This window comes from Hoplias malabaricus, chromosome X1, assembly GCF_029633855.1.
Source record: "Hoplias malabaricus isolate fHopMal1 chromosome X1, fHopMal1.hap1, whole genome shotgun sequence".
Classification (NCBI taxonomy): domain Eukaryota; kingdom Metazoa; phylum Chordata; class Actinopteri; order Characiformes; family Erythrinidae; genus Hoplias; species Hoplias malabaricus.
This window is the reverse complement of record NC_089818.1, coordinates 13,283,450-13,295,933: the sequence shown is the minus strand read 5'-3', so window position 1 is coordinate 13,295,933 and position 12,484 is coordinate 13,283,450. Positions and strand designations below refer to the sequence as shown.

General features: G+C 40.3%; 1 protein-coding gene across 1 annotated transcript; it reads right to left on the bottom strand.

The window, feature by feature from the left end:
• Nucleotides 1-7,382: 7,382 nt before the first annotated feature.
• Nucleotides 7,383-11,904, bottom strand: LOC136675336 (transmembrane protein 275-like). Its single transcript, XM_066651823.1, has 2 exons — nucleotides 11,674-11,904; nucleotides 7,383-8,410 (listed from the first exon to the last, which is right to left on the bottom strand). Exon 2 carries the CDS (start codon nucleotides 8,311-8,313, stop codon nucleotides 7,624-7,626), a length of 690 nt encoding a protein of 229 aa, XP_066507920.1. The 5' UTR covers nucleotides 8,314-8,410; nucleotides 11,674-11,904; the 3' UTR covers nucleotides 7,383-7,623.
• Between the last annotated feature and the right edge of the window lie 580 nt (nucleotides 11,905-12,484).

Sequence of the window (12,484 nt, the reverse complement as noted above, 5' to 3'; positions counted from 1 at the left end):
CTCTCCAGAGTCAGGAGTCATTGTAGAATTGGTTCCTCATTCAAATTCCACCAAGAACGATTCAGAGAGCACACACCCCAACTTCTACTGAGTATTAATCATTGGGCGCAAGGCAGGAATACACCCTGGAGGGGGCGCCAGTCCTTCACAGGGCAGCACAGACACACATTCACTCACACCTACGGACACTTCTGAGTCGCCAATCCACCTGCAACGTGTGTTTTTGGACTGTGGGAGGAAACCGGAGCACCCGGAGGAAACTCACGCAGACACGGGGAGAACACACCAACTCCTCACAGACAGTCACCCGGAGCGGGAATCGAACCCACAACCTTCAGGTCCCTGGAGCTGTGTGACTGCGACACTAGCTGCTGCACCACCGTGCCGCCCTATTTATTTATTTATTATTTTAAAATCTAAATCTATTTTGTTTCTCTTTCTTCTTCTTTAAACGTATGAGGTGGTAATGTCCTAAGAATGTTTTCATCATTACTTTTTTGTGGTAAGAACATGTAATTGTTCCAGTGAAATTTTTCTTGTGAATTTGAGTAATGTGCATACTATGTGCATATGTATATATAAATGTATATATTGCATAGTAATGAACATTAGATATATTCAGTCCACATTTTTAGAAAGGTGTCCTTTGTCACAGTATGACAAAATGTTAATATTGCAATTATTATCGCAATCGATCATATAGAAAAACGTATCGTGATAACATTTTTGGCCATATCACCCAGCTCTAATCTCTACCCTTATACAAACTTTGCAGATTAAACACCTGTGTACCAGTGATGTAACTAATTATAAAGACTGTCTACACACATTTGGACACAGTGTAGTTCCTGCACATCTTTATCTTGTATTAAGCTGGAATCTGTGGGTGAACTGCTCTTAATACAAAACACCTTCGTAAATGTTTAGCTCTTTATTTTTCAGCAGTTTCTAGGTCAAGGCCCAGCTTTTCATCTGAAAGAAATCTGAGTATCCTCTCCCCCCAGGTCAAAATAAAAACACATTTCATCTTTTAATATTCAGCATCATGCCACGCTTTTAATTCAGTGTTGAATCATATTCTATTTTCATCATTTTTACACATGAGTAAAACTTTAAAAGCAAAGGATGTGAGCCCTTTCAACGAAAAGTACCATGTACCAGCGATTTTCAATTCTCAGCAGCCCTCCTTGATCATCCAGTCTCACCAGTGAAGATAATTTTCGTTTTGAGTAGAGGGCATTAAACCACATAATTTCAGGCTCCAGGTGTTCACACAGTGGCACACGTGATTCCTCGTTGCAAGGGCTCCATTTTACAACAGCTCTTAAACAAGTCAAACAATTTCAGTAAAACAGTATAGAGGGAAACATCTAGGGTTATTTCACTCATTCCAACAGAGCATATACTAATGAGTTATGGTCATCTGAGACTCTTTTGATGTACTCTTCATTTCATACATTTCCATATTCCATATTCCTTTCAGAAACTGCAAACTATACCCTAACATTTCAGCAGCACTGGAAAAGACTGCCCTGCATTTACTGGGTTCAGATATCTACATCATTTTCACACAAATAAAATATAGTCCACCTCATATCGCCATGTTAGGTTCATTCATTTATTAGCATTCATCCTGATCCAGGTTCCAGGGGGTCCAAAGCCTACTCAGGATCACTGGGCACAAGTCAGGGACAAACCCCCTCACCAGTCCATCACACACTCACACCAACACACACTCACCCTTTCACTCACACCCACTCAGCCAATTAAGATGTGGACATCTTAAAAAGACTGAAGCTGCCTTAATAAAATTAGGTTTAAAACAATTAAACAAAGAGTGTTTCATAGCTATCCTACTTTATTTATTTTTTAATCAACTGAATTCAACATATTATTCCTTCAGCGTGGAATTCTTCAAATCATCAAAAGCACGTGGCACTAAAAAACAACCAGAAAAGCCATGAAATAAACAAAAGTGAACAATCCAAACACACTGATCCCTCCCCACAGGACGTGGCGCAGTGGTGGACCGACATTAGAGTAGCCCTCAGTCGTTTGATCCTGAGATCACAGTCATTAAGGCAGAAACACTGATATGATGGACTGTGCAGTGGATATCCACAGCATCCAGACACAGGAAAATATCAGTCATTTTTTAACCATGGACAACAGTCCATTTCATGTCCAAATGTGCCCCAAATGCCCAGCAAATATGGGTCTAAATAAACTCCTCAGAACACCAGCACTAGGTTTAACAATTAACAATTAATATAACATTAAAGCAACACTAGGCAGTATATTTATCTTAATTATTCAGCTTCAAAAGCATTTTGAGTCACCACTGAGTTGTAATAGGGAGAACTGTAAACATACAGTTGCAAAAATACCAAATCTTACGTAGTGTTATTCTAAGGCCTCCCTGATTTTAAACTACTTTTCCATTTCATCAGCTTGTAGTTCAACAGTTAGACTGTAGTCCATCTATTGCTCTGCATACTTTGTTAGCCCCCTTTCACCCTGTTCTTCTATGAGCTGGTATTATTTGGGTCATAGATCATTCTCACTGCAGCAGTGACACTGACGTGGTGGTGTGTTAGTGTGTGTTGTGCTGGTATGAGTGGATCGAACATAGCAGTGCTGATGGAGCTTAAACCCCTCAGTGTCATTGCTGGACTGAGAAAAGTCCACCAACAAAAACATCCAGCATCCTGTGTCCACTGATGAAGGACTAGAGGACAACCAACACAAACTGTGCAGCGACAGATGAGCTACTGTCTTTGACATCATTACATCTACAAGGTGGACCACAGGTGAATAAATGTAGGATATGAGCCCTTTATTGCAGCCAATGGAATTTCATTAGTTATAAAATGGGAGCTTCTCTTTTGGTCCATTGTTTGTGAGAGGTCCATGAGTAGAGAGTTATTAGGGAACGTAACCAAATTGAGTTATGAGGTTTCTCTAACGGAGCTGATTTACTGCTGTTTTCCATTAGCCACCGAATGTGATGAATAATGGCTTTAATGAGAGGATGATATCTCTCCTCCGTGGCCTTTCCTCACAAGCTCAGCTTTCTTTATATCAGAGCGCTGAGGGGAAATATCTTCTGGATGCAATGGTGTGCGTTTGTGATTACTTTGTTGTTGAAGATGTTTGATGATGGACAGAATTCATAAAAAACAAAACAAAACTTGGAAATCGATTTAAAGCACAGAAAGAGGACACTTTGACACACAGAATACAACAGAAATGAGTAAAACACATAAGAGCTCAGTCACCATGTCTGCCTCCAGCTGTTTTTATGTTCATCTTGATAATAAGATCATAATCTAAATAGCTAATGGCTCATGTGCACACCCCTATCTTAACTGAGATCACTTTGCATTAAACTTCTATAAGACTGCCATAAGAAACAAAAGAATAACAGTCATATTTACGCTTGTATTTGATTACTTTCTCAGTTGGAAACTGAGCACTGTGCATTGGCGTCATGGCAGGAGTTTCTGCTTCAAATTTTAATACAGTTAGCAGAATGGATGGCGAGTTTAGATTGTTCAGTGAGTGCTTTTATGTAATCGTAATAGATTTTAAAAAGAAGAATGTAATTGGTTCATTCATTGCCTGTAACCACTTATCCAGTTCAGGGTCATGGTGGGTATGAAGTCCACCCGGAATCACTGGGTGCAAGGCAAGAACACACCCTGGAGGGGTTGCGAGTCCTTCACAGGGTGACACTTACACCTATGAACACTTGAGTCGCCAATCTACCTACCAACATGGGTTTTTAAACCATGGCAGGAAACCAGAGCACCCTGAGGAGACCCTACACTCCTCACAGTCATTCACCCGGAGTGGAACTTGAACCCACAACCCCAGGTCCCAGGAGCTGTGTGACATCAACAATACCTTTTGCACCACTGTGCTGCTCTAACAGAAGGATAGCAGCCATGTAAACTATATCTGATTACATTCATTCAATTCCAAATACACTATATTGCCCAAAGTATTGACTCACCCATCCTAATCATTGAATTCAGGTGTTCCACTCACTTCCATGACCAAGCACCTAGGCATACAGACTGCTTCTACAATCATTTGTGAAAAAATGGATCGCTCTCAGAAGCTCAGTGTCGTGAAATTTCCGCACTATTACATATTACACACTCAAATTTCAATGGTATTATAACTATGAGGAAGTGATTGGGAACGACAGCAACTCAGCCACAAAGTAACAGAGTTGGGTCAGTGGATGCTGAGGTGCATAGTGCACAGAGGTTGCCAACTTTCTGCAGAGTCAACCGCTACAGACCTCCAAAGTTCATGTGGCCTTCAGATTAGCTCCAGAATAGTGTGTATAAAACTTCATGGAATGGGATTCCATGCCTGAACAGCTGTTTGCAAGTCTTACATCACCAAGCGCAATGCAAAGAGTCAGATTCAGTGGTGGCATGCCGGCACTGGACTCTAGAGCAGTGGAAATGCATTCTCTGGTTTGACGAATCACACTTCTCCGTCTGGCAATCCAATGGATGAGTATGGGTTTGCCAGTTGCGAGGAGAACGGTACATGTCTGATTGTATTTTGCCAAGTGTAACATTTGGTGGAGGGGGATTAGAGTATGCTTTCTAGGAGGGGGGTTAAAGTATGCTTTCTAGGAGTTGGGCACGGCTGCTTAGATCCACACTCCTAAACTGACGCGTATGCACAAAGTACGATGCTTCAGGTGCTGACCAGAAGGAAATGTCCATCTGTTTCATACAAAGCACTTTCAGTTTTGAAATGTTGGAATGGGACCAGACTGGTGTTTTACTGCAGCGCTGTATCACAAAACCTCCCTTTTCTTTATTCCATATGAGCTCTTAAAAACTGAGTATTAATTAAAAACTGTGTAGAATATAAAACATGAATGGATGTTTCTTTCTATCCAAGTGCAAATTTCCCGTCTCTCAGGAACAAGAGGTCTCCAAAGAGAAGCAGACGAGTGCTGTTGTAATGAGCTTAACAGCTCAGTAATCCACATTTATACAGTTTCATACCAGAAATAGCAATTTAAAACTGATATAGAACTACTAAAAAATAAGCTCTTATCTTGTATGAACCCTATAAAAATCTCCACAAGTTTTATTTTCTCGTAAATGAGAGACAGGAACCTGGATTAAGGAGTTTCAGGTTTTTCGTTCTATATTGCATATAGATCGGATCTCAGTACCACATATGAAAGTGGCCCAAAACTGATTTAAAAAATTCCAGATTCAATGCGATTTGTGCTGTTCACACAGCCATACAAACAACACATTTGTATCACATATGACAAAACAGATCAGATTTGGGCCACTTTTACTTGCTGTGTGAATGTAGCCTTAGAGTGGATACTCGAGCCAGGCCTTCTCGTCCAACATCAGTGTCTGACCTCACAAATGGGCTTCTGGAAGAATGGTCAAAAGTTCCCATAAACAAACCCCTCAACTTTGTGGAAAGCCTTCACAGAAGAGGGATGCCACTCAAATTCATATGCATGCGAAGGTAGATGAGCAAATACTTTTGGCAATATAATGTATATCCCTAGTCCCACTGTCATAGCACCTGAACCTCAGAATACACCAATCCACTGCATCTAAGCAGCTCTGGGTCAGTAATTAGATGGGAGACCTCCTCTTACGGTGTTCAGTAAAGACGTCGGGAGCCAGTTCCTGGGACAGTTGAGCTTGATGTAACCCTGATGTCTTAAATCTGCCACTGTGGTCAATCTTGGTCCTCTTGATCATGCAATAAACCAGCTTGGCCCCTCCCTCTCATCTCCCTCTACCTAAAAACTGGTGTGTTTTGAGGGGATTGGAGCAGATCGGCTGCTAGAGCATCGTCCAGGTGGAGGCTGGAGGCAGGAATACGTTGTAGAAGTGAAAATATCATTAACAGATTCTCCCAGTTCCAAAATGTTTATTTCCAGCAAGATATAAGCTGTAGTTCCTGACCTCAGAAGTACATTACTGAGAGATGAGGGTGTCAAGAGGAGGGAATGGTTTGAGACAAAGACTCAACACAAACAGTTCAGTCTTAATCAATGAGGATGTATTAATTCGGATTGGCCAAAATGTAAAAAACTATGTAAACAAAGCCTTGAGGAGTCAGCAGAGTAATGCTTTTACAGTCCTTATCGATCAGGGAGCACGATCAGGGCTTTATTTGGCAGTGTTCGCTACACAGCGAGGACTTCTTTTGATTCCATTTGTCATTAACTCCTTAATAATCTCAATTTGGGAGTTATTACAAAACAGGAAAACCCATTTAACTATGATTGTAATGTCAACACAGCCTCAGTACTCTCTTTAGCTTATGTAATACATTTATAATGGATATTTAATGAGTGTTTTAGAGATGCATGCAGATAATCGCACAGACTGGAAAGAAAATTGGATTTCCAAGGGTTTTTTGCCCTTATTCAGCTACTGTGATGCTTAATAACTTCATGAGGATCACACTTTAGAAAACAGCAGTGCTTTTTACACAGTGTCACAGCTTATTTCACTGCAGGAAATAAGCTCTTATTCAGTGTAATTCAGGTATATATATGCAATATTCCTCAATCTGAATTTGTGGCAAGAATATTAAAGATTATTTAACCCATTTCTATGTTTTTTACTTGTTGTAAATGGTTTTATGCAGAGAACCACTCCAAAAAATTAGGCCTGAAACTAGCAAAAATATCTGCCCATGGAATAAGAATGTTTCCATTCATTTCATCCCAAATAAATCTTTCTAGAAACAGGTTGAATAATTTTAAGGTCCTTACAAAAATGCATAATGAAGAATATTACATGTATTAAATAGATATAAGATTTCAGCTGATGTGACAATATTTTTTGCAGTACTGAGATATAGACAAATATTATATCCAAATGAATTGGACAAATTGTTTTGAGTTTTGAAGAACATTTCATAACAGGACAATTAATTTCAACAAATACTGGTATGGCTGAAGTGAAACTGTACAAGATTATGAGCAAAAACATCCAAACCGTGTTCCTCAGATGCTGCTAATCTGCTCTGAGGCTGGGCAGTGACGCACTCCAAGGCTCTCCAGCCTATTTCTCACTCATTTTGGTCCGTGTCCAGAGCGCCATAACTGTGAATAATCTGAGTAACAGTGGCACAATGCGAACATGTGAAGCAGGCTGCGGAAATTTCACCTTCTCCAGACTCCTCCTTCTGTGATTTCAGAGCAAGGGACTTCCATAAAAAGCCTCTTTAAAATATTAGAGACTTACTCCAAAGCTGAGTTTCTGAATACAATTGATGATGGGCTTTCTTCCCTTGCAAAATGCTGTATTTACACTAATGTACTTAGCAGACCACGCACTTATCCAGGATCTAAGATTGCTAGGCAACTAGCATTAGGAATCTAGCCCGAGTATTCATGCTAGTTTAGCACTGAAGCAGAATATGTCTAAATCAACCACCTTTGCTCTGTGTTATCTGCTATGCCAGCCAAACTCAGTGTATCAGGCTCTTGTAAGTAACAGAAAGGCTTTTGATAGGCCTCCTAGCCTGAATAATTCCTGGTTTAGGCTAGGGTCTAGATATGTTACTCTGTAAGCTATTTTAACACTGCTACCAGTGCCCACATTAGCTCGCAGCAACATCCGAGGGCAGAGTTAGTCTCACAGCTCCCTCAGCTTCAGCAGAGGCTGAGAAAGTGGCTAATGCAGAATTAGGGCCATTAGCATCCATTGTGAAGAGTTTACAAGAACGTGAAGGAGTGTTATAATCTGGAGCTGGGATGTTCATATTAGCATTAGCGTTAGCATTAGCATTAACGGCTACGTCAGGACCTTCCGGACCCGGGCAGGAACCATGTGAAGAGATGCTTGGGGAGTTTGTGGGGCTCAGTTGGACAGCTGTAGTGTCCTGCATGGTGTGTTCACTGGTTTCGATCTCAAATGCTGCTGTGCCGCTACCGAGCCCAGTTCCACGGCCCATGAACGCCAAACCCCCGCCTCTAGCACCCCCCTTGGACCGGCGCGAGCCTTGGGGAGGCGGCAGACGGCTACACACACAACAAGCACCAAAGAAAGTGAAGGCCACCAGCAGCAGGATGGGTCCGATGATAATGGGAGGGTTCCCAGAGGGCATTAGGGTGCTAAAGGCAAAGGCACCCACCAGAGTGATGTTAATCCCTGCTAGCATGATGCACAGGCCACAGGCGCAGCACAGTGCTGGTGAGGGAAGACCCTGGGGGCGGGTTTTCCTCTTCCTCCGACTCTGAGGCTCCTTCTTAGGCACAGACGTGCCCGAACTTCTTTCGCTACACACCATCGAGTCACGGCAACAGAAAATCAAGGACGCAAACTCATCATGAGAACAGCTGAAGTCAAAACGAAATGGGCACTGTCATGTTGTCCCAAGAGATAACCTGCAAGAGATGAGATACATTTTAGAAATTGTATGTAATACCTAGTGTTAAATGTGCTTCTAGTTTAAAGACTATGTTCACAATTTTAATCAAAAAACACTTTTTATTAAATTCTGAGGATATTTCTTCACTATTTGCTGCTCTCCAGTTAGTTTGCACTGGAAACCGGTCTAATGTGTTTACAAAGCCCTAGTGTCTATAAATGGGCCATAACAAAGTGTCTCAGTCCAGCATGCTAGTCTGTATCTCTCTCTATGCTCATGGCAGAAAAACTGCATTTTGGATGTTTTTAGCCAATGGACTGACTCCAAATATTGAAAAGCATGAACCAAGATAAGGATGTTGCTCTATTCCTGCCCCATAGGTGGGTAAAATTGACTTATTTTTGCTGTTACAGTTACTTCCCCACAGTTGGAGACATTTTTAAAAATGTGTTCAATCACATGTTTTGTGGTTCAAAAAAGTTCTCTGACTACACACAACAAGGAGCTGAATCCTGTGGGAAAAGGCAGAGGGCATTTCCGAAAGACTACTTGCAAAAAATATACACATAAATAAAGCTTAATCATTTTCAAAATGTAATTCCTAGATTGATTTCAGTTACATAGTTTTATACAAAAGTTTATTTGACCCCTTGTCAAATAACTACGGCAGTTACCCATTATGGGTACTTGTGTGTTCTTACTTTTTAGAATAACCGGATATTGTTCCCAATCTACCCAAAATAAGAAGAATGCACTGGATTGTGAGTTGTCAACCAGAATGACCTGAAAGTCCAATGCACTGCAGCATCACAAATTTGGTCACTTCTCAAGAACATTTCTGTAGATGTCCATTATTTGTTCTTGGTAAATGGCTTATTATATTTTTGTTAATTCTCTGAGGCCACAACACTATGTAAAACCATACCATACCATTTATTACCATATCAGTATACAAATCTGTGCACATTTTACAGCACAGTGTATGTTTATTTATAAAGTATGTTCCCCCAGTATATTAATCAGATTTTTTTCAGATTAATGAACAGAATGTAGTATACAGTGTATATAAACTGTTACAATTTTGCAAAAAAATGGCATATAACTGTGTTCACTGTAGATTTATTTTCCATCAGAAAAATCAACAAAGCCTCATTTGGCCTGAGTTTCAATTTGATTTGTATTGATTCATACTGACTGGTACTGACTGGCACTGATAGGTGAATAATTCTGGATCAGCCCATCTCCTGCTCCAGTGCCATCTCCCTGAGTCAGAGAAAAGAGAAGCAGGAGACTGAACTGGTCTGAAGACTGCATTTGGACACAGAGAACACACTTCTCTCTGTTTTGTAAGAAGCAGCATGCAGCAAGGTCACGGCTTAGTCATGACGGCTAATGTAGGGACCTAGCAGATGCTGAACAATTAAACAACCAAATCTACAAATGACCAAACAACCAAATACGCAAATAACCATTCGTTCGTTGTCTGTTACTGCTTATCCAGTTCAGGATCGTAGTGGGTCCAGAGCCTACCCGGAATCAGTGGGAGCAAGGTGGGAACAGACCCTGGAGGGGGAGGAAATCAGAGCACCCGGAGGAAACCTATGCAGACATAGGAAGAACACGCTCCTCACAGACTGTCGCCAGGAGTAGGGCTCAGACGCATAACCTCAGGACCCTTGAGCTGTGTGACAGCACCACTTGATATCCTACGGCGCCTCCCTACACAAATCAACAAACTGCACACCACTTCCTGAATCACTGCTACTATTCACCTGCATGAATCCAAAACTTGCATAATAAATCTTATCAGCTCCAGATGAATCGAAATATCTATATATCGTTGATGTCCAATTAAAAACACGTATCTCCATTTTTGTGGATTTTTAGTTTACTACATAATTTGAACACAGCGGCTGTCCTTCACACTTGACATAAAAAATGTCATGATGAATTTTTACATTGACTTTTACTGAAATTTAAGGGTTTTTTTTTCCCCCTTCTCCTGTAAAGTTACTATTATGGGCGATGCATGTTTTTAATTGGACAGCGCATATATTCTTTTTCCTTATTGCAGTCTGAATTATAGATATACTGTAGTCTGGAATACTTGTCATTATTAATAGCAATCATAATACATATCATTAATGATGCAGATGTATCTGTACAGTTCAGTCCTGACTGATTGATCACAGGGGCATCAATAATGTAGCTTACATGTGATGTGCTCCAGTGAAAGACATATAGCAATTTGTTCCTAATGCATGATCATATGATAACTGTATCAGTACTGAATACTGAAATATCAGTAGTAAAAACTGAGATTTCAGTTTTAAAAACTGAATATATATTGTAGTCTAGAATCTAGACAAATACGTGGTGTGTACACTAGATATACTGTGATTTAAAATCTCAAAATAGTGTAGTTGGTACTCTAGATATATTCAGACCTAGGTGTATTGTATTCTGGATTACAGACTTTGATCTGGGATATAGATAATGCCTGGACTGGATTGTAGATACACTGTAAATATAATGAAGTGTGATTCTGGATACGCTATAAATGTACTGCGAATAAACTGCTAGATATTTTACAGGCAGATTAGTATGGATTGTAGATATATTGTCGACAGAGTGTGTGTTCTAGATAATCTGTAGACATACTGTTTAGTGGGTTCTAGATATTGTATAGAGTAGTGTGCATTCTAAATATATGATCTAGATAATCTATATGTATTCTGCATTAAGGGTTCTATATATACTACTCGCAGTGTAGTATGGTTTCTAGATAAAATGTAGGCATACTTTATTCTAGATATTCTATAGACACAGAGTAGTGTGCATTCTAAATATATTGTAACTATACTGTAGTGTGGGATCTAGATATTCTCTATATATTCTGCATTGTGGATTCTAGATATTCTACTGACACAGTGTAACATGGTTCCTAAATAAAGTGCAATCATACTTTATTTAGAAATACAGATGTACTCTAATGTGAAATATAAATATTCCTTCTTTTTTTGTCTGAAAGATGGACTTAAGATGTGCAATTGATTTCTCCCCAGATTTCTGTCACAGATCTAGACGTACTGTATTCAAGATCTAGCTTATGGTAATCTGTCACATCTAATTTTCCTTGAATGTATTGGTAAATAAACAGATGAAAATATACCAGAAATTGGGTATCAGCATCAGCACACAATCCCCACATCGACACAGCCCTAACCTTCAGGCATTTATCAGATGGGATCATTTTTAAGGAGCAGATGAATGTCTCACCTTAAAAAAGGACAGTATGTGGACGTGTTCCATGCTGGAGGTCCAGAAGGTTGTGGACTGAGGTCTTGATGCTCCACAGCTGTAAAACACTGAGTCTCACACCAGACATGTTCTGAGATGAGGGCTCCCACATCAGTGGGAAATTAAAGAAAAAAGACAGAGAGCATGAAAGAGAGATGGAGAAAGGTTCCACTTCGTTCTTCAGGCTCTGGATCCGCAAACAGGTGATTATTTCTGTCTGACGCTGTGGCTAAATATCTATGTTCTTTTTACTGTGAACCTCCTCAGTGATGAAGAGTCTGCGAGGGTCAGCGTGACTGAGATATATATACGGCGAGGGGGAATGGGCGGGGCTTAGCGTTGCTGTGATTGGCTGCTTAGTCCCTGTTTCTTAGCTATGATTGGTTAAGCCGTAATTACTCACAAAGCAGCTCTTTGTTTTAAACTGTGATTCCATAGACTGGGTACGACTGACTCATTTTATAAACATACACTGGCGACAACATTAAAACCACTGGTCTGACCTGTCGAAGTATGGACTTCATAAAATTCAGTTTCCTCACCACGGTCTCAGTCCGTATTGGTCGGTCTCTCTCTCTCTCTCTCAGCCACGGACGAGAAACATCAACGGATAGCGTCTGGATGGTGGAGAGGCTCTGAACTTTGAAGCATGAAAAGAGATGAGAATGTTACACTATTCCTGCTCCAAAGATGGGTAATTATGGAATTCAGGAGAATGCTAAACACATTAAAGTAAACACAGACCGAAAGTACTACAAAATTAAACAGCTCGTTTTACAAATTAGTTTTC